The 22,596-nt window shown below is 38.7% G+C and overlaps 2 protein-coding genes across 2 annotated transcripts in view; both read left to right on the forward strand.

Moving 5' to 3' along the window:
• The first annotated feature begins 332 nt into the window (after positions 1-332).
• Positions 333-9,369, forward strand: alad (aminolevulinate dehydratase). The gene is made up of 12 exons (XM_079257203.1): positions 333-381; positions 1,431-1,574; positions 1,704-1,754; positions 2,144-2,240; positions 2,617-2,752; positions 2,862-2,945; positions 6,246-6,334; positions 6,421-6,476; positions 6,561-6,648; positions 6,714-6,800; positions 6,905-7,034; positions 8,936-9,369. The coding sequence occupies exons 2-12, from the start codon at positions 1,456-1,458 to the stop codon at positions 8,992-8,994; spliced, it is 996 nt and encodes a 331-aa protein (XP_079113329.1). The 5' UTR covers positions 333-381; positions 1,431-1,455; the 3' UTR covers positions 8,995-9,369.
• Positions 9,370-13,874: 4,505 nt separating this feature from the next.
• Positions 13,875-22,596, forward strand: part of npr2 (natriuretic peptide receptor 2) — a gene marked incomplete at its 3' end in the record, with an annotated part of 101,577 nt that continues 92,855 nt past the window's right edge. Inside the window, exon 1 of the mRNA XM_079257200.1 lies at positions 13,875-14,772. Within this exon, the coding sequence (XP_079113326.1) occupies positions 14,079-14,772 (694 nt within the window). The 5' untranslated portion in view covers positions 13,875-14,078. The remainder of the gene's footprint in view (positions 14,773-22,596) is intronic.

The following is a 22,596-nucleotide window of genomic DNA, read 5'->3' on the forward strand; positions in this document are numbered from 1 at the left end:
ATATATATATATATATATATATATATATATATTTTATTGTAGTCCGAAAATAATAATAAAAATAATGCATATGTATATGTATGTATATATGTATATTTTTAACCTGTTGATTAAATTGTGTTAATTTGTCTGAATAAAATAAAATAAAATAAAATAAAGTAAAATATCTATCTATCTATCTATCTATCTATCTATCTATCTATCTATCTATCTACACAAAGTTTATATTTTATTTTGCAAAAATATTATCACAGCTTATTTAAAATATAGTAATAACAACATTTCAGTCGGTAGGAGGCGGAATCAGAATGTCTTTCAGGAAAACCAGAGAAGAAGAGACATTAGAGCTGACTGAACTGAAGTCTGCTTCCTTCTGCAGAGGTGAGCACGTTGTCTTCATGTAATATTTATCAACTTTTTGCTATAGTTATTGAATACTGACTAATATATTAGTTACGTAAAGTTGGATAGTATTGAGATATGTTGCTACAGTCCGTATCTAAATACTTTCTGCGTGTGTAAATTTCTTTGGCAATGTGACAAAATGTCATGTAATAATGTTGGTTGCTAATCTTCTGGTCTATAATCATAGGACATTTGTTGATTTCAAGTTCACCCATGCGTTACTGTAATTCCTATTTATTTCTGCAACTTTGTGTCTTATTTAGATTCGCATTGGTCCGATAAGTGTGTGACCAGATCCTGTTAGGAGTGCAAATCTTGTCATTTTATTTTTGTTCCAGTTTATCATTAATAATATGTGCAAAGAATTTTATAATTTTATTTCTTTAATACTAAAATAACGTGATTAATTTGTAGTGTCCTTCAGCTTTGTCTTACTAAGTTCCTTCTGGTGGAATCAGCTATAAAATGATCCTAGTCCAGTTTATCCTGAAAAAGTAGTAGTATTTATTTTAATACTGTGGTAAAGATTTGCTTTAATAAAAAATACATAAATCAATGTACTTGTTTTATTTCAGATAATTAATTATATTTCACCTCTATTCATTAAAGATATGAGGCAAACTGTTTGGTGTGTGTAAAGGCTTAAAAAATACTTTTATTTGGACAGAAATTCTTACATGATCACAATAATGAGATGTGTGTGTGTGTGTGTGTGTGTGTGTGTGTGTGTGTCAATGCTTCTTGTCTTTCACCCTCCATTATGGGCCCATACAAAGAAAGTGTGTGTGTGAGCATTGATGAGAACTGGACTGACTTATTCAATAGAAGACGCCTGCGGTGTGTTGTCTCTGCAGGGAGACGGTGCCAGGCTGCTGTTTGTAAAAGCAACGCCACGCATGCTTGCTCCGTTTTAAGGTTGACTGAGCTGAAGCACAAGATTGCGGATGACTTAGTCTTTGGTTATGAGAGAAGACAAAACATAAATTTGACCGGTTCTCCATACCAATCTGCTTGTTTTGTCTTAGGTAGCCCTCATCCTGGAGGGTAAAGATGCAGACCCCAGCAGAGTCAGTCATCCACAGCGGTTATTTCCACCCAACACTCAGATACTGGCAGACATGTGCAGCCAGTCTGAAACCTGACAATCTCATCTACCCAATCTTCATTACGTGAGTGACCTTTTTCTGTTCCGACCTGGATCATTCACTGTCAAATCTGGACTCTGAATGATTCTTTTGGCAAATTGTTACAACATTATTTAAGACTTGAGTCTTGTTCTGTGTCTCTCTTTGTTCCAGAGACAGTCCAGATGCGGTGGAGCCTATTGGCAGCCTACCAGGACAGGCAAGGTTAGGACCTAAACTTACTAAATCTGATCCCGGGAACAGGACTGCTGATATGTTTGCCCTTCAATTAATAAATTAATAAAAGAGTGACTCCCTAGTCTTTTTTTTTTTTTTTTTTTTTCCACAAATTAAGGGTGTTGTCGTCAGATAAAAGCAGTCAGGAAGGGCGGATCCAGAGCCAAACACTGGACCTTGACTTAGATAAGAAGACAGTCCGTTAGACCTTCGTCGCAAACTAAACTGCAAATGTGTGCACACTTATTTTGTCTTTCATCACAGCAAAAACTCATATTCATGCATTTAGATCATAAACTTTCAAACACTATGATGTCAGGAAAAAGTTTTTCCTTACTTTTCCATAACAGCTCCTGTTTGTGGGGTTTTATTTATAGATATGGGGTGAACAAGCTGGAGGGGATGTTGCAGCCGCTTGTGCAGAATGGCCTGAAATGCGTGCTGATTTTTGGCGTCCCGGCAAAAATAGCAAAGGTATGTCTTTGCTAAAACAGCAGACCTGCTTCTAACCCCCCCCCCCCCCTGAACACAGCAGAGACTATTTTCATACGTTGTAACAGAAAAACTTAAGAAAAAAACTTGTCTTAATGTTGTATTTTCTTGTAAATATTTCAATGTGCTGCTTTTTTTTTTTTTTTTTCCAAATAAAGATAGATTTTCCTAAATATTCTGCATGCAAGCTGTTGTTTTGCTGCAGGTTTTGCTGCACCAAGTTGCACCAAATTCCCTCAGCTTGGTTTCAGTCTGACGACAGACCTGAAACCAGCAGAATGGAGTCTCTTATAGAAACACGGTTGGATTTAGAGCCACATATTCGAGAGTTCATTGTCTTTTTGTGCCCTCTCACAAGGATGACAGGGGTTCAGGTGCCGACGCGGACGACACGCCTGCTGTACTGGCAGTTAAAAAAATCCGATCTTTGTTCCCGGAGCTGCTGGTGGCGTGCGACGTCTGTTTGTGTCCCTACACGTCACATGGACATTGTGGTCGGTGTCTCCCTTCTGCTGGTTTACATTGTACAAAATCGCTGTACAATGACATGTATAATGATATACTTCATGTCTTTATCTGTTTTTTTTTCTTTCTAACCTTTAGGTATCCTGAATGATGACGGCACTCTGAACAATGACGCTAGCTGTCTACGCCTGGCAGAAGTAGCCCTGGCCTATGCACGAGCTGGTGAATTGAATTTTTCCCTCTATGTAGATGTATTGCTTTACATGCACATAACTGTGTTCATTAATATCAAGGCTGCACAACATACTTTTTAATATTTTGATTATAACTTGCAATAAATAAAAAACCCTTAAATATCTGATCCTACTCTCAGGTGCATTACCAAAGGTTTTAATCCACCTTCCATGCATGCTCGTCATTTGTAGAACCTGAACAGGAGTAGAACTTCTAAGTGGAAAGATGCCTGTCATTAATACACGTCTGCTTGTCCATGCAAGACAAAGTTTCAGCGATCTTGATGATGCACATGCTGTGATTACAGTCAAGGCTCTAAATCACAGGTGTCAAACTCCAGTCCTCGAGGGCCGGTATCCTGCTGGTTTTTAGTTGTCTCCATGCTCCAACACGCCTGAATGAAATTCATAAATACGTTGACAAGAAGCCGCTGGATCCATTTGATGTGAATCAGCTGTGTTGGAGGACTGGAGTTTGACATCCCTGCTCTAAATGAACATTTTTTGACCAAAAGCTAGTGTGGCTGGTAGATTCCTAAAGTCACCATCCAATCAGGATCTCCACTCACCAAACCCTTTCAGGGAGAGTAATCCAGAATATAAATGCAACTGAATGCTTTTAATTGTACATTTTAAGTAGTTTTCATTGAATTTTTTCCATGAAAATTGCAAACAAGGTTTTCTCTGAGTTCTCTTTTCCAGCAACGAACAAAGTAACTTTGGCTGCGATAACATTTGATGCGACTTTAAGGTTTAAGCAAAGCAAGTTTAATTGTCTTGCACATGAAATGTTCTTAACATAAAACATGAGAGACATTACAGATGGTGCAAAGAAAGCATTATAAAGTTGTAAAAGGCAACAACAAATAGCAAAAATCAGCAAAAAGGGCAAGAAAGGTTAACAGTTATGTGCAGATTTCATGCAGGTGCATGAGAAACAAAATGTTTCAACCTGGATTTAAAAGTTTCTACATGTGGTGAGAGTTTCATCTCCACCAGCAGTTTGTTCCACTTGTTTGCAGAATAACAGATAAATGCTGCTTCTCCATCTTTAGTCTGGTTTCTGGTCTGGTGCTGGTGGACTGTCTAGTTGGACGCAGATCCTTCCATGAAGTGCTACAGGCTTTTGGTTTGTTTTTTTTTTTCTTTTTTTGTTGACTCCCTTCCCACCCCAGAATATCACCTATGTTATAATACAAAGAATTAATACCATAAAGTTTGTTGCAAAGAACTGGTCTAAGTTCTCCAACTTTCCACTAAATGTAGCTATATTAAGTGTTGAAGTGCTCCTTGAAGAGCTGAGTCTTTAGCTTGCTCTTAAAAATAGACAGGGACTCTGCAGAGCGGACAGAGTTTGGGAGATCATTCCACCATCGTGGCACAGCAGAGGAAAAGAGTCTGGCTGGTGATTTAGTCTCACATTGTGGTGGTAACACGAGGCGTCTTTCACTGGTGGAACGTAGCTGTGGAGTGTAGGCCTGGATTAGGAAGTGAAGGTAGACGAAGGTAGACTCTGGACTCTGGACTGGACTCTGGACTGGACTCTGGACTGGACTCTGGACTGGTCTCTGGTCTAGTTTCTGGTCTGGTCTCTGGTCTGGTCTCTGGACTGGTCTCTGGTCGGGTCTTTGGTCTGGACTCTGGTCTCTGGTCTGGTTTCTGGTCTGGTCTCTGGTCTGGACTGGTCTCTTGTCGGGACTCCAGTCTGGTCTCTGGTCTGGATTCTGATCAGGACTCTGGTTTCTGGTCTGGTCTGGACTCTGGTCTCTGGTCTAGATTCTGGTCTGGACTGGAATCTGGTCTGGCCTCTGGTCTGTTTTCCGGTCTGGTCTCTGGTCTAGATTCTGGTCTGGTCTAGCTGACCTGAGTCTTTGGATCAAAGAACTTTACAGGTTTATAATCTCTGAAAAGATCCCAGATGTGTTGACCTAATTTTGCCACGCCCATTTCCTGAATTGTGTTGACATTTGCAGCAGCTAGCTACGGCTAGTTAGCTACGGCTAGCTAGCTACGACTAGTTAGCAACGGCTAATTAGCTACGTTGAAAAACATGGTATTTACGCAGCAAGATGCAGCAGCTCAGTTGGAAGAAACCAACCAAACTACTAAAAGATTAGATTTTTATTTTATTGTCTTTATTGATCTTCTGACTTGTCCTCTTGTGCATTACAGCAGCAGAATAATGGTCTGGCTACTGTGTTGTTTTTTCCTTACTGAAATCAAGAAAAATGACTTGCAAAAAAAAAAGTTTTATACATTTTTTTTGTTTTTAATCTACAAAAATCAGCAATATCAAAGAATTGTGAGAATCGCAATTTAAATCACATCGGCTCCCAAAAAATCAGAATCGAATCGAATCGGGACAAAAGCATTATCTTCACAGCCCTAATGTGTAGTGCATTATACTTGAACAATAAATATGTGTGGAACTAGTCTTGTACAGATTTGTAAACATAAATAATACAAATAATATTGGAACCACTGGTTAATGATGACAGACAACAGTCGGTCCGCTTCTTGCCGTGGTCGATACAAGTATGTTGTAGGATCTCACACCTCTTTCTCCAGTTGTTGTGACTCATTCAAACGGCACACGTGAGACTAGTCAGCATTAAAGAGCCGTTTGCTGTGAGCGAAGTCGCTACGAACCGCTGCGGATCCGAGTAGCAGCCGGAAATGTCAACAGACCAGACGCTGACGCCCTGCTAAGCCTGCGTAGTAAGCTGAAATCCTGACTGAAACCGTTCTGGGATTGTAAACCATAAGTAGGGTTGTAACATCTATCCTATGACTGACTGGAAACCAGTGTAAAGACTGGTTCTGGTGTTAAGTGTTCAGATCTTAGTCCCAGTTAAAGCTCCAGCAGCATCTGGATGAGCTGCAGATGTTTAAAGCTCTTTTGTTTTTTTGGAAGCCCTGTTAAAAGACCAGTACAGTAATCCAGTCTACTGGAGATGAATGATGGAGGAGTCTCTATTGGTCTTACTGGGAGACTAAACTTTTCGTTCTCTTGATGTTTCTGATGGTAAAAAGCTTCTTCGCGATGCACCTGTACAGACAGCCGACAGTCAGCAGCAGCACCTGGAAGCGGATGATGTGCATGAAAACGGTCGTTTCTAATGGCACCAAGTTAAAAATATCTAATAAAATATAAAAGCTTTTCTCTGTTTTACATGCCAGACCTGACAGGCTGACTTTATTTCAGATTAATGTTGTTTTAGATGACAGAAATAAGGATGAAAAGCTTGTTCCAGTCAAACAGGTTGGATTTAAAACGTTCTGCATGCAGGTTGTCACATCATCGCTCCCTCCGACATGATGGACGGAAGGATCAGAGCCATAAAACAAGCGCTGCTCTCCAATGGTTTGGGAAACAAGGTAAATCTGATGAAAACCCCTGCAGCGTAAAGAAATGTGAATGTGCTATAAAAAAAAAAAAACCTTCTTCTTCTCTTCCCATCCAGGTTTCGGTGCTCAGCTACAGCGCTAAGTTTGCCTCTTGTTATTACGGTCCTTTCAGGTAGGCTAGCAGGTGTCATCGGATGACTGAAACGCAGCTTTAATGTAACAAAACGCTTCACGTCTCCAATGTGTTTGCTTGCAGGGATGCTGCACAGTCAAAGCCTGCATTTGGAGACAGGCGCTGCTATCAGCTGCCTCCTGGAGCAAGAGGGCTCGCCGTTCGTGCCGTGGTGAGTAGGTTTGTGTGTGCGTTTGGTTAGCGAGTGTTTTGGAGAGGTTAACTGTTGCTCTGCAGGAGAGAGACGTGAGGGAGGGAGCGGACATGCTGATGGTGAAGCCGGGTCTGCCGTATCTGGACGTTGTGAGGGAGGTCAAAGACAAGGTGAGCGGCTGGTTGGTTTTCCTGAGAGATTTGGCGAGATTGCAGTGACACACAGAAAGAAAAGCAGTGTGTGTGTGTGTGTGTGTGTGTGTGTGTGTCCTCAGTTCCCCTCTCACCCCCTGGCTGTGTACAACGTGTCGGGAGAGTTCGCCATGATGTGGCACGGAGCGCAGGCCGGAGCGTTTGAGCTGAGGGCTGCTGTGATGGAGGCCATGACGGCCTTCCGCCGGGCAGGTGAGCGGCGAGGCAGGAGGGGTGTTACTGCACCATAAAAACAGGGTTGTTTCTCTACAGGGTAAATAAAGTCTTTAGCTGATGTAGTAGCAGAACACAGATAGAGTTTAATGCTGAAGGGCAACAGACAAAGTTACTTATTATGAGGTAGGATGATGTTTTTATTTTATTCAGCTATTAAAACACTGCTGACGTGTTCACAGACAACCAGAGGCGAGATAAACCCGTTCTCCCATCAGACGGATAAATATAAATAAAATTATGCAAGAATTTAGCTCAACCACACGTCAAATCAAAACATCTATCATTAAATATAAAAATAATAATAAAACCTGCCTTAAAAATAAACAAATAAATAAATAATATTTATTTTTAAAATAAATATGTGAGGAGTGGGAAAATATATAATATATAAAATTATATATAATATTATATAATATAAAGTGAAAATGTAGATAAAATAAAGGTGGAAATAAAATGAATGGATGTGGAAATTTAAGAAATGAACATGAAAAAAAATGTGGAAATAAAAAAAAAGTGTAAAAAAAAAAAACAAATTACTGCAGAAATAAACAATGTGGGAATAAGAATAAAGTTAGTGAAAAAATGATAAATAAATGGATAAACTAATTTTTAAAAAAGATTTTCTCATTATTAATTAATTAATTTGTTTTTGGCCCTCCATAATGGAGGAGTTGTCAGGTTTCAGCTTTAAACCAAGAGAAATCCATTTTACAGTCATTTGACCGACACTTTTAACCAAAGCGACTTGCACGTAATAAGTGAACAATTAACCATGTAATTAACGTACCATACGTGTCTTTGGATGGTGGGAGAATGCCAGGGAGAACCCACACACACACACACACGGGGAGAACCCACACACGCACACACGGGGAGAACCCACGCACACACGGGGAGAACCCACGCACACACGGGGAGAACCCACGCACACACGGGGAGAACCTACGCACACACGGGGAGAACTCAAGCACACACGAGGAGAACCCACACACACACGGAGAGAACATCCAAACTCCACACAGAAAGTTCAAACCTCTAGTTAAAGCCTGACATGTTTAAATAAAGTTCATGTCTGGAGAATAATGACTTAAAATGTGCATTTTAGGCACGCAAGAGTTGAGATTTGTTCCGCTCGCGGGATGTAATGAGATTCAACACAACATTACATTAAAGGTTTAGTTTTATTTAATGCTAAAGTTACATGTATTCATCTTTTTTATGATGTCAGAATGACATGTTATTTTAGTTGCGGTTCATTTTGAATATTTAGTTTAGTTTTTAACTTTTTTGTTACTTTAGTTTGATTTTTTTATTTTTTTTTTATTCAGTTTCGTGTAATTTATTTTATTTTAGTTTAGTTTTTATTTAAGTATATTTTTTATTTAAACTTCAATTTTTATTTTATTTAAATTTTTTTGTTATTTTAGTGTAGTTTATTTTTTTATTTTAGTTTATTTTCAGTTTGTCTAAATTTTTATTTTGTTTGGTTTAATTTTTTATATTTTAGTTGAGTTTAATTTATTTAGTTTAGTTTTTATTTTAGCTTATTTTTTAGTTTATCTTAGTTTTTATTCTATTTAGTTTAGTTCCATTTATTGTTAATTTAGCTGGGTTTAATCATTTAGTTTATATGCGTGTAGTTTAATTTTTATTTTAGTTTATTTAAGGCTTCTTATTTACATAAATATATAAATTTATTCATTCATCTATATATTTATGTATTACTGAAACTTTCCTTATGATTCCAGTTCTTTCTGATTTGGGTTATAAATGAATATTTTTTAGTGTTTCTTTCCGTTTTTGTCACTATAAACATATTCACCTGACTAGATATAACCTGATCAGATGATAACAAATTTTCCTGATTTGTGATGCAGGCGCTGACATCATCATCACCTACTACACACCTCAACTGCTCACCTGGCTGAAGGAGTAAAGCATGAAGAGCTACAATGGATGGAGGTGGAAGCGGACCAACAAGCACTTCTTCAAAGTTCAAACTGGTGAATCAGTCGTGCTGGCTTTGTGAAATTAACTGGGAGGGGGACTATTTTGTGTGGAGGGAACGTTTCTGTTTCTGTATCTGAAGAATGTAAACGCTGATCAATGATGGTATTGCTGGTTTGTTTATATAGCTGAACGTGTCATTTAGCGCTCATCTGTCTTCTCCGAAGTGATTCTGAAATGTGTATGTATGAATCCTGTTAAAACACGTATGTGATGCAGTGTGTGATCCTTGGCTGAGATGGTCCTTAAATCACCTTAAATCAACATTGTTTATACAGCATCAACCAGAGGAAATAAAGTCTTAGAACCCGATCAGTGTTGTATTTATCATTTAAAGTTGATGCATGCTGCTTAATGAGGCTCATTACCTTCACAGCTCCTGTTACCAAAGGAAAATCAGTCATTTCCTCCATTTGAACGACTTAAATGCTGTGGTGGAGCTGTTCTACAGTTCTGTCTGACAGCCTCGAGCTGCTTTCTTTCTTTTTGGTATGTGGATGTGGTGTGAGGGACGTCCCCAACAGGACAAGTGACAGACGAGCCGTACCCGAAGGACCTTACAGGATAAGCTGGACCGACGACTGATCCGTCTACTGTTTACTGAGGCCTCATCAGAACATCAGAAATGGTCTCCATGGAAAGGTGGATGTCAAGAAATCAGTTTAGTGGAGGGGAAACCAGAGAAAGGTGTTCCCTCATGGGGGCCCTCCATACTGGAGTTATGTGTGGTCTGCCCACAGGGACCAGAGAGGAAGCTCTGCACTGTGTGTGGAGTCTCTTCTGGTGTATCAGGGTTGGGCCGCTCGCTGTGGCCACGGACTGTGACATCTCAGCGTGGATGGCTACCTATAGGTGGATCCTCAGAGCCCCGTCATGAACTCATACATGTTTGTGGGTGTGCAAGGGTCTATATGTGAGGGTGTTATTGTGTTTTGCATATTATTTTCAACTTGTGAAGCACGTTGTGTTGCGCTTGTGTTGTATGAAAAGTGCTATATAAATAAAGTTTGATTGATAGAAAGTCAGTGGCAACAGGTCTGACTGAGTGGCAACTTGACATAAAACAGAACAAAAGGATGCAAACACCAAAAGAGGAGCCTTTAAAAGTCTCAGGAATCCTGGAAAACAATTACTCATACTACCGAAGAGTTAAGGAATAAAGTTAAAATTGTCTCATTTCTCCACATATTGTTTCATTCATATTTGCATGTTTTAATAAATCACTTAATCCGTTTTAACTATTCTTAGTAAAATGGACATACATGATGGGATGTTTAAGACTTTTGCACAGTTCTTTATCAGCATGAGTGAATAAACAGTTTTAAATGTATATTTTTGTGCATATTTTCATGCGGGTATGTTACATGTTAACATCTTGCACCATTCAGATATTTTTTATGTGAATTTCAATTACAATTTTTACTTATATTACAAATAAATTGTTTATATTGCATATAAAAGCTACTCTTATGACTTTAGAATTGAGTTTGATGAATAAATTAACACAATAAACCGAGGATGGATTTAAATGGAAAAATAAAACTGCATGTGGCCACAACAGGGCAGTGCTGCACCTTTTATCCCCCTGGTGAGGGATGCCTTGTCAAACTTCTCACCCTGCTGAAGAAGACAGATTCATGTTGAACACACCAGCTTCTTGTTATAAAGTTGCTGTAAGAAAGTTATGAAATTAACTAATTAATTATCTAACAATTATGATATTTTCCGCTGGTGAGACAAAACATTGTAGTTGTAGATATGAGCTGCAGCATTGGAGTATGTAAAGCTGTTTTACTGGACGCATGTGAACCAGTCAGCTTTACAGTCACCATTTCTGATCTAAAAGGATGGTCTTTCAACAGAGTGAAGCATGATGTTACAGTCAGCTCAAAAAATAAAGGAGCTGATCGGAAAAGAGGAAGCGGTGATTTAACTTCCAGCTTGCTGAGCAAGAACCTGGCTCTGTTTTCTGTGACATAACTGTACAGTATCAAAATGAGATTCAATTTAAAGTTAATTTACAACAAAAATAGCTAAGTATTAAAAACAGCCTGCTTGCCATCTCTCTGTGAGGATAATTATTTAATGTGGTTTTAAAAACTTAAAAAATCCCAAACAAAACTGAATTTAAAGAGGAAGCGGCATCCATCAGCCTCCGCCACCCGTCTTATATTTAGCTCAACTAAGCACTTTGTAATATGTTACAAACCTAACATATGTTAATGCTGACAACTTTGGTGTAGATTCTGTGTATTTCTAAAGAGAAATTAGTAAACCGTGTTTCATGGTGTGAATGCTTTTTTCCATGGGTTTCCATGATAACACAGTTTGACCTATTAGAGAGATTTCATTAGTGTTTGGTCCCCAACTTGTCCCGAAGCTTCCGGACAAATTTGGAGTCAGTTGCACGAATCCACTTGGACTAATTTGTTTAAACACAATGCATGTACAGTGACAAAATGGGGTAAAAAATGGGCGTAAACTCCAAGATGGCAGACACCCTGTTGCCATGGCAATAGATGTTTATTTGACTTTTTTGCTTGCCTTGGGGTGTTACATGAGTGTGCCAAATTTGGTTGTCCTACGTCAAAGTAAACGTTAGGGACACAATTTATTTGGGTATTTTTTTTCTCACTCTAGGTGGCGCTGTAGAGGCAAGGGACACATTTTCTGTTTTTTAATTGAAAAAAATAAAAACAGAAAAGGTATATACACTACTCACAACTAAAGAAGTTCAACTCAGACCCAACAAACAGTTCAGTTCAAACCAATTACTCATTTAGATCAGTTCGATTTAATTCAGACTCCTTTTATATTTTATAGATAGGGATTAGAAGTGACGGTTTGTAACAAAAAAAGGGAAAAAAAAGTTGAGTACAAAGGAATCCAGTGGATTGCTTGGATAAACAATAAGGGTCAGTGGCAGTGGGGAAGTATTTGTTCAAAAAGGTCCATAAAAAGGTTGTTTTATAATGCAGTATGTGGAGCTTGATGTGGTAGTTGGGGATCAATGCCCTCCCCCAAGTTCTGGTTTACTGTCTGTTAATGGTAGACTGGATCTTTGTGTCTGACTGGTTGTGCTAGCTCCATGTTGGTAGCCATTAGGCCGCTGATACTGTAGCTGGGTTCTGCGTCAACCTGATTTGTGTCCTTCCTTTTTACAGAAAGTCAGAAATATCTTCATTACTATATGTTCCTATACTAAATAAGACTGGACCAAGTGCTTTACTTCTCCCCATGTTCATGCCATAACTTATTTTAATGTCAACTAGCAACCTTGCTAGCAAGCTTTCTGTTTAAACTGGATCATGTAGCCCTAGCTTAGCCAGCACTAAGTAACTTGGTTAATGAAGTACTTTTTGAACATCTTTGTAATTTGTTTTAAGCACTAACATAAAATTGATTTAACCCCATGTTCATGCCATAGCTTACTTTAATGTCAATTAGCAACCTTGCTAGCGAGCCTTCTGTTTAAACTGGACCATGTAGCCCTGGCTTAGCCAGCACTAAGCAACTTCTTTAATGAAGTACTTTCTGAGAAACTTTGTAATTTGTTTTAAGCACGAATGTAAAAATTTAGATCAACCGAGTTTCTGTGTAGACAATAAATATTTTCACTGAAAATTAAATATATGATGGTTTTCCCACATTTGCTTAAAACTAGTCTAGTGCTGGTAAAGAACTAGATTAGCACTACTATGAAGCTTTATGCTAACATCAGTTTATTAGCCTTTAATATTGTTGCCTTCCTCCAGTTACCTTTTCAATCACCTGAGGTGGTATGTGGGGTGTCCATTCAAATTTCAGGGTCACTGCCACCTCTGCACCTTTTCCTATAGCTCCACCCCTGCGAGTCACAGCTTCAGTTTTGTGATACCCTCTTAAACAATACGGACTGTGATTATTAAAGGGGAGAAAAAACTGATGATGAATACTTTAAAAAAAATAAATAAAATAATAATAAAGCACTTTGTAGCAGCTGTTATAAAATAAAATTATTATTATTATTGTTGTTGTTAATATATGCTGTTATTATTGTTTTGTTTTTATTTTATTATCAAAGTTTATTAATTTAGCACCTATTCAAACTAAAAATATTTTCATGTCCAATATAGTAAAATTCAAGTCCAGTGAAATGCGCTCCAATAGTTAGTTTAACCAAATTATAACCATTCTATTAAAATACATTAAACTCTTTAAAAAACTGAAGGGAAACCCTATTTTCCAGCTGTATGTAAATTCCAATTTTATGTGGCCCCTCTGGTATAGCATTAGTTGCAGACAGGTGGCGACTCACCTCTATTTTTTTTTTTCATTTAAAAGTGTTTTTCATTGCACACTGCAAAAAATGACAACTATTTTAACATGTAATCTATGTCTAAATGTAGTTGAAAATTGGTCTTGTGGTTTAAACATGACCATAACGTCCTCATCAGGACGCATTTCTGATTTAGATGATGTATGTTTCTCATTTAGTTAATTTACGTTTATCTTAAAGCCAAATGTGACTGGAGAGCTGGTTTATTTTGTGCAAAAAGTAAATAAATATAACCAGGAATGGAAACATTTGAAGTTAAAGGAAAAATGTAATTATATATCCAAGTTAAGGTTAAACACATCATATCTGTGGTGGTTTGTGAAAACTGCAAACACTGCCCACTTTTTTGCAGTGTGTGACGTGTGGGGGCCGAGCAGAGCGCTGCTCTGATTTAAGTTACAGTCATCTGGATACATGTTATCACTCTCCGACAGGATACCACGGTGAGAAACGCTCAGGAAAACTCGCGTGGGAGAGTAGAAGAAGTTCATTTAACCTGGATTTACGCAGCGGAGACGCATGGCACACACGCACCGGCACCACAGGATGACGCCTTTACCGACTCCGTGGGACTTTTGAAGGAGATAGAAAGGAGACAGAGAGAGAGAGGAGGACGGGTGCTTATGGTTTGGAGGACTTGAGCTGTGCCCCCTAGTGCGCTCTCCGTGTCCGTGCTTCGCTCTCCGGGAGGAGAAATGGGATGCAGAGGCGCGCTGGGATGCTGCTTGTTCGCGGCGCTGTCCTGCTGCCTCCTCCGCGGCTGCAGAAGTAACATCACCGTGGCCGTGATGCTCCCGCACAACCACCACAAGTATCCGTGGGCTCTGCCGCGCGTTTTCCCTGCCATCCGCATGGCTCACGAGGACCTGCACGTTAAACACAAGCTGCTGCTCGGTCGCAATATCAACATCCTCAACTACAGCACTGAGGACCCTGTCGCGGGTTCGTGCGCGGAGAGCCGGGCGCAAGTGTTGGCAGTGGACGCCAAGCTTTACGTCCACCCGGACGTTTTCTTCGGACCCGGCTGCGTGTACCCGCTTGCGTCCGTGGCGCGTTTCGCGTCCCACTGGAAGCTGCCGCTGATCACCGCCGGAGGACCCGCGTACGGCTTCAACCAGCGGGTGGAGTTCCGGACCATCGTGCGCAGCGGGCCGTCCACCACCAAGCTGGGGGACTTCGCCAACGTCCTGCACACGCACTTCAACTGGACGTCGCGAGCCGCCTTCATCTTCTATGACCTGAGGCAGGACGACCGGCCGTACTACTTTCTCTCTGAGGGGATTTTCCTCAACCTGAAGGAGGACATGAACGTCACGGCGGAGGCCATGCCGTACAATGGCGAGCAGGACTACGCAGAAGTCATCACTTTCATGAGGGACAACGGCAGAAGTAAGTTAGAAATAAACAAACAAACCCTAAACTTAAGAGAGTCTTATACATGCTTGTGGTGTAGGGTCAATAAATGAATGGATAAATATGGATAAGTATGGATCTCCTTGAGCAAGTTTTGCTTCTTGTCCCTTAAAGTGCGCCAGATCAACTAGAAGTTCTGCAGATCAGCAGCTGGAAACAATAAAGATAACGTCCCTAAATAGAGAAACCTCCACTGATGATCTGTGTGGGAAAACAATTGTTGTACATATTCATCACCAGTTAAGTTAATCTGGAATTATAATCCACTGTTTAGAGGGAAAAAAAAAAAGAAGAAACCATGCAGATGTAGAAGCATAAATTTTCTAAATGATCTGAACTGGAGATTCCGCTTTTCATGAATGAGGTCACCGTGAAGTGTTTCCCCAGCAGATACCTGTTTATTCCGGGGTTATTACAGAGGAATGTTAGGGCTGAGGGCCCTGCTGCTGGTGGTTTTATAGCCGTGTGGAGGACCACCACCTGCGTTTTTCTTTTAACAGAGGGAATGAAAGTCGTCAGTACACGTGAGCCATGGGCCAAAACAGGCTTTTAAGTATTCATTGATTTATTTTTATTTTAAACTTTTGAAACATCTTTTGAATCTGATTAGTTCTTAAAACATTGCTGAAGTCAGACTGTCAGACTGTCATCTTAAACACCTTAAAGTTTTGTTCTGAAATTTTTAATTAACTTATAAAACTGGTATTTGGTTGTGAACACATAATTAGAAAACCATCTCTCTGTTTGACTAAATAGAAATTTGCAGACAGCAGGGACAATATAGTGAATCAGTCATCACCACACTGTCTTTAGGTTTAATCAACTGGCAAAATGCTGAGGCAGATTTAATTATTGTGGGTTTTTAATTGCATGACTGTATGATAGGAGGCTTGCACACAGCTGTGGGAGTCCTGTTTAGCTTGATCTGTAGAGGTTTTGTAAATTTTAGTAGAAGTGCAATTATATGATGTAAATGGGTTTAAATTTCCTCCATAACTCACAGAAATCTTGGAAGTTAAAATATTTATCTTTTGATATAAGATAGATACTTTTTAAAAACTTAACATTCAATATTTAAGTAATTTTATATGTGTGCTGATTAATACTAATTTTAATATGTGTTTGCAAATTTAGACTAAACTTAACTAAACTTCTGTTTTTGAGTAGTAGTGACACTGAAATGTAATAAACTAAACTTTATGCATTTCAAACAAAGACCACGCTCTGCAAAATCCCATTACTGCTAGCGTTTAGCATTTAATAATTCTACTTAGAATGAAAACTGATTTTAACTATAAAACAAAAAGACAAAGGATTGTATTTGTCAAAACTAAACTTTTAAATACATGGATGACTTAAACTCTCATTATATTACACGGCTAATAATGCTGTTTGAGGTCAGGTAACTCTTTAATGTAGACCTATACATTCACTTTGACTCCACTTGACTTTGGTGCACCATACACGCCCAGAAGTTGAGCATTTTAGGATCTTTTTGTCTATATTTGTTATTTGAGTTTATGCAGCCAAATTCCTTACAAATGCACACATTTCTTTTAAATTATTTTGTCTAATGGCTAAACAATCAGAAATGACCATTCTATTAAATTTTCTCCAGACTTTTGCTTTGCTATAATGTAACACAGATGTTTCTACCATCTTACCAATATACAGATGTGTGTGCAGTAAATTGTGTTATCCCTAAATAAACAATAATCTCCCATGGTGGTATTTGGAAGTTGTGGGATGTCTCAAACATTTATTACACAGTCCATAGCATTATAGCGTCTGGCAGTGACTAACCTAACTAACCTCCTGTGCATTTATATTGAAGCAAGGATGGTTGTCTAATTAAATTCTAATGTGTAACCACAGCAGGTGAAAATGTGCATTCTTTAAGAAAAAAACATGTCTCAAATCTTATGTCTTAAGTTTGTTTTAACAATAAGGCCATGATAAAATCTCATATGCTAGTTAACAGCAACTACGTTTGTACAAGCTAGTACAAAGTAGCCTAAAGATAAAACTTGTATAAGTTCAAACTTCCAATCTTTTAAACTTTAAACAGCAGAAAAAAAGCTCTTACAGAGAAAATGCACCTCTGAGTGTTGGTTTGTTGGCTACAAATATCATCTTATACAAGCTAGGAGGAAAAACACGTTAGCTAGCAGCAACTGTGTTTGCATAAGCTTCTTTTATTCATTTTAAACAAAAAGTAGATATCGATTTTACATTAATATTTGCAGCCTTTTAAACTTAGACAGCAGAACAAAAGTACTTTTTAGTGAAAAAGGAAATCCCTTTTAAATGTTGGAATATTTTTTTGTGGTGAAGGGTCAAACATGCTAAGCTAGGCTAGGTTAGCTTAGTTTAGCCTAACGTGATGAATTTGAACACTTGAAAAAAAAGATATAAAGCACACATACAGCTTATTAAACAACAAGTTTTAAGTGTAACCTGCAGAAATAAGCATCAATTAGTGCTTTTGGGGGTGTTTAATAACTTGGAACAGACTAACAAAGCTCTGCTGCTAACGGGAAACACTTATAATGGAATGGTTGTCTATTTTAGGTGAACAGTTATAAATAATCAGAACAGCTTGGAGGTTACAATAGGTCCTCAACAAGTTTGGTTACCTTCCTGAAACACTTCACAAAGATAAGGAGAGATATTGGCTCTATTTTAAAAGTGTCTATAAAAAGAATCTGTTAAGTGAAAGGTAATTTTAACCACTGGGAGGAATGGTAGGAACCAAATTTAAAATTTTGTAAAATAATGAAGCATCTGTTTGTTTGCTTTTCAGTCCCTTGAGTTGTTTCAATCCAATGTGGCTTTCAAATGTGAATGATGTAATCTGTATTTTTTAGTATTCAGATATGCATAGCTGATCCGGACATCGAGCATGTGTGAAATATTTATTTGGCCAGAAACATTTGGAGGGAATCACTTTTGGAACAAACTAAACATTTCAGGGCAAATTCTGCTTCCAACCAGTAAATCCTGTATTATTATGGTTTCTGGCAAAGTGAAATAAATCAACTTTTGAATGCATTTATTTTCTGTTGTTACTGTAGTAGCGTAAACATAATGAAAGAATGGCATAGCTACAAGAAAAGGAGGTGAAAGGTACCAGTTGCTCATCCCCGCACTCCCATCACTGATGAATTACAGAGCTGCCACAGTGAGCTGGAGGTTACAAAGGCTAATGGTTTTGTCAGGACTTGTCCTGGCTCGGCTTTCAGCTCACTTTTACCAGAGCAGATATACACTGTCTATACACTGTCAACTTTGTTTAGTTACTTGCTTGCAGACAGGGTTAAAATAGTAAGAGACAGAAAAAGCCAGGATTTTAATGTGCAGCCACTGATCACTGAAAGCTGATCATGTTCCAAATATTAATTTTAATAACTGGGGGGAAAAAAATTAGAAGTGGTTTTAAATAACTTTTGGTATTTTCTAGTAGATTTATTTTGTTCTTGAATGAGATCAGTACATCTTCAACTGTAAACTGACATCAGTGAAAATGAAGATTTATTGCATGAACTGAATTTCAACAGGGTGTATATATACATGAATCTTGCCAGTAGTAGCACACAGCAGCAGAATACAATCGTTCTTAATGGTATAATTAATGTTAAGATGAATCTGACCAGTGCACACCCACTCTGCACAAAGCAAACAGATGGATTAAGCCACCAATGAAAGGTTTAATTCATTTAAGCTCATTTAAGCTGTTGCTGAAATCACCATCACTTAGCTATTCCCATTTTATGAGCTTCCACTTTCCTTGTAAAGAAAACAGTATTCACATTTTAGCAGCTGAATACACAAGACAATAAAACAGCAGTCCCACTAGACGTGTTTATAAATGTGCACATCTTTCACCATCTAGCAAGTCAACAACAATCAGTATCACTAACATTACTGTTGAGAAACGGCAGGAGAAAAGAGGCCATCTTTGAGGATGATTTTAGTGGGACTGGACTGCTACTGTGCTTGATTGGGACAAAATTAAACGTGGAGTCACATATATTGTTTGTATCCAAATTTTTTAGCTGTAACTTGACAATGAAACTATCCAGGAAAAAAAAGGACAGAAATAAATGCAAGTTTGGTACTTAAATAAGCACATCTTTGAACTTAATAGCATCCATTGCCACACCAGTGTAAAACACCAGTATAATCACCAGCAGGCGGGTTTTCACCATCAAGGCAGTGGAATGAAACAGACCAGGAGTTACGTCAGTAACTCCTCTCAGGGGAAAAGTCTGAACAAGATAAAGGGATGTTGTTACACTGGGTCCGGTATGGTTGCTCGGACTGGACTGGGAAAGTTCGCCCACACAGCAGAAATGAGCTGATAATCAGTCATTCTCTTGTGTTTTTATCTCTGAGCTGTTGCTGTCCCCTTCAGAGCCTCTTATTAAGACGTCACAGCTGGTAAATGTTTGTTCCTGGAAAGAAAACTTAAATTGTGCCCCTCCTGCAGCTCTGAGTGCATTTCCCTCATCAGAAATTTAGTTGTCCACCTGCACGTAGTCTTCCCATCGATGCCGATCGTAGCCAGTAGGGCTGTGACGATATGCATTTGATTTGATTCCGATTTTTTCGGTGCCGATTTGATATGAATTGCGATTCGCACAATTCTTTGATATTGCTAATATTTGTAGATTAAAAACAAAAAAAAGGTATCAAACTTTTTTCTTTGCTTGTCATTTTTCTTGATTTCAATTGGGAAAAAAAACAACACAATAAGCCAGACCATCATTCTGCTGCTATAATGCCTAAGAAGACAAGTAAAAAGATCAATAAAACCAATAAAAATGACAAAAATTTTATAATGGATTATATTTTTTTGTTTAAAAAAAAATCGATTTAATAAAAAAATCGATTTTAAAATTGTAAAGCAAAAAAATCTCGATTTTCGATTTGATTTTCCAACCCCAGTAGCCAGAGCTGATAAATACCTGCTATTACTGCGAAATTAGAAACATGCTGCACTAAAAGCTCACGTGACATTTTTAAAGGACTCATCAAGCCGCTTACATCCTCCGTAAAATGGCAGAACCTTTTTCTTGTTGTCAAGGTGGACGGGATTGAGGACATCTTGCGGCTTGTTATCGCCACATCAGCTGAGCAGAACTTTCTTCTCTTCGATTCTGAGAAGTGTTGTGTGGTTGGTCGGATATTTGAGGTGGGCGTGGTGAAGACGCCGAAGCAGGAAGCAGAAAGTTGTTGGGTCTGCGTTTTTGCCATAGACTGTATATATAGAAATGGACGGAGCCTCTGTGACGTCACCCATAGGTTTCAGAAGAGCTGAATTGAAGCTTGGTGGGCGGTTCCTACCATCGCCATCTTGGCAGCGTCATGCAAGTTGTCTCGCCTGGAAAATACAAATATGAGTAAAGAGGTGGAGCTGAGAAGGGAGCTGTGAGTGTCATGGCGGATGATTGCAATCGAGCGAACTCCGTGCTTTCTGTAGCTAAGGGCTAACTGAGCTAACCCCGAGATAATGGGAGCTAACTAGCTAACGGAGGTAAGCGGGGGCTAAAGCTAAGTCACGTTATTAACTGGCTAAAAACCGCAGTTGTTCTACGTTCTTCTTACTTGAAGCCGGAGATCGGTACCTGTCAATCAAAAGGACACGCCCCTAAATATGCCGAAATTCAAGATTAAATTACTTTTAAACGGGCGAGTTGGAAAAAAATTCACTCCCCCCACTCATGAAGGTAAACCTGACCTGTAAACCGAAAATGGATTTTTGAACCAGGCTGTAAACATGTTTATTTCTGCCGTGTAGTTGGCCTTTTTAACATGGGAGTCTATGGAGATTTGCTCTGTTTTGCAGCCCCTAGTGGATGAAGGGGGAACTGCAGTTTTATGCACTTCCGCATAGGCTTCACTTTTAACCGCTGGAGTTAAAGTTTCCGCTTTGTTTTTTGCTGATGCATAGTTTTAATAAACACCTGACTGAGGTGTTGAGAATGAAAGTGCATAAAACACATGTAGCATTTCACGACATGCACTCCTTTACGTGCAAAACCCCGGATTTCTTGCTTAACATGAAATATGAAACAACCGAGTCCCTAAAAACACAGCCCCCCCCATCCCCCCTTAGCTGGTAGTCACGCCTTCCCTGTCGTGGATGAAGCGTCATGTATAAATTCTATTGTTGAGTATGTAACAAACTCTTTTTTTAATCAATATAAAGGTTTTTTTCTATTATTAATCCATCAATAGGTTGCAGCGGTAGTCACAACTGAGGTCAGATTAAACCTGGTTAAAGCTAAAGTGATGACACGTTCATATTTTAACAGATACAGAATTATCTGAATAGTTTTTTTTTTTCCTGGTTTAAGTTTTATGTTCCAGAAAAGCATGTTAAACTCACATAAAAAAAACTCACAGTTTTCTCACATCTATTGTTGTCATCCCTAAGCCATAAATCTATCGAGAACTGTGAAAATGTAAAACTGGATTCATCTGCATTCATATGAAAAACAATAAAACCCTTTCTGCATTGCTCTTTCTCTTTTGTTATGGGATGAAAAGAATATTTTCTGCAACAGATCCAGCTCTTGTTATGCTGTCGTCCTGAAGCTTTTCAGTGTGTGTAGAAGTGAGAGAATCTCTGCTAACACAGAAAAGGCTACATAAGGTTGCGGTTGTATTTATCCCCTTGTTTTGTATACACACCGCTGGTTCACCGCTCACAGCGAGATGAAAGGAGTCTCAGTAAAGCTCAGGTAATGAATGCTGCACTCCGTTACCTGTGAAAACACCTCAACAACTGGGGATTAGATGAACTGCATGTTGCTTTCACATATTCTCCTTTTGGAAAGCGACGAGTCCCATATTTTACACGCAGACTTGGAAAAACCCTCGGAGAGATTTGGAGATAGTCAAACAAGGCTAATCTCCTCTGAAAAAGACTTAGCTGCAAACCAAACATGACACTTGTTAGAGAATCCCACCCTGATCCTGACAACAAAAACATTTCAGTCATTGATTTGCTTCTTTTTTGTGGTGTGAAGCATCAAAAATAGTGAAATGTTCCAGTTTAAATCAATGCAAAAACAGTGTAGCAAATAATCTTCACTGGTTAAAGTGTGAAGGTAAGAAATAGGTTTAATAATTGCAAAGGAAGCTTGTTTCAAGGTTTCTCTATGTACAGTATAAGATCACATATCTTGCACTAGATTCCAAGACACTGATGTCTACTACATAATAGAAAAAAAAAAATAGAAATGGCATTGGGAAGTGGGTGGTAATTCTTTCTGTGGTGTACTGAGAGAACACTTTTAGTAAATCAAGGCCAAGATGGAGACTCGGAGCAATAATAACAAAACAGCCATGGCGAGGTCATTTTCCTCTGTGGAATCTAAATGACACCATGAAGCTGAATTATTTAACTAGTTTCATACACATTTATTTACACTCAAGGCTCTGATGGAAATCAGTGTGTTTATGGAGAAGTGTGGCATATTTAACATGTGCCAGAAAACATTTTTAGGTTGGCGTGTATAGCAATGTCCAACACTACCAGCTTGTCCTTATGGCGTCTAACCAATGCATTCAGTGATGAAGCACAATGAGAAAAGCCAGAAAACTCCATTTACAGCTCAGTGTGTTGTGCATATGTGACTGGGGAAGTAATTTTAACAGTTTATTACAAATCAGCACAGTAGCTCAAAGTAATCCTGTTCAACACAGCAGTGTTGCAGTCAATATGAGGCTTTCAGCAAAGCAGGACGTGGATTTGATTTTATGGCTATTGTGTCGTTATTGTCAGACCGGCTT

The sequence above is a fragment of the Telmatherina bonti genome, assembly GCF_933228915.1.
Source record: "Telmatherina bonti genome assembly, chromosome: 17".
Classification (NCBI taxonomy): domain Eukaryota; kingdom Metazoa; phylum Chordata; class Actinopteri; order Atheriniformes; family Telmatherinidae; genus Telmatherina; species Telmatherina bonti.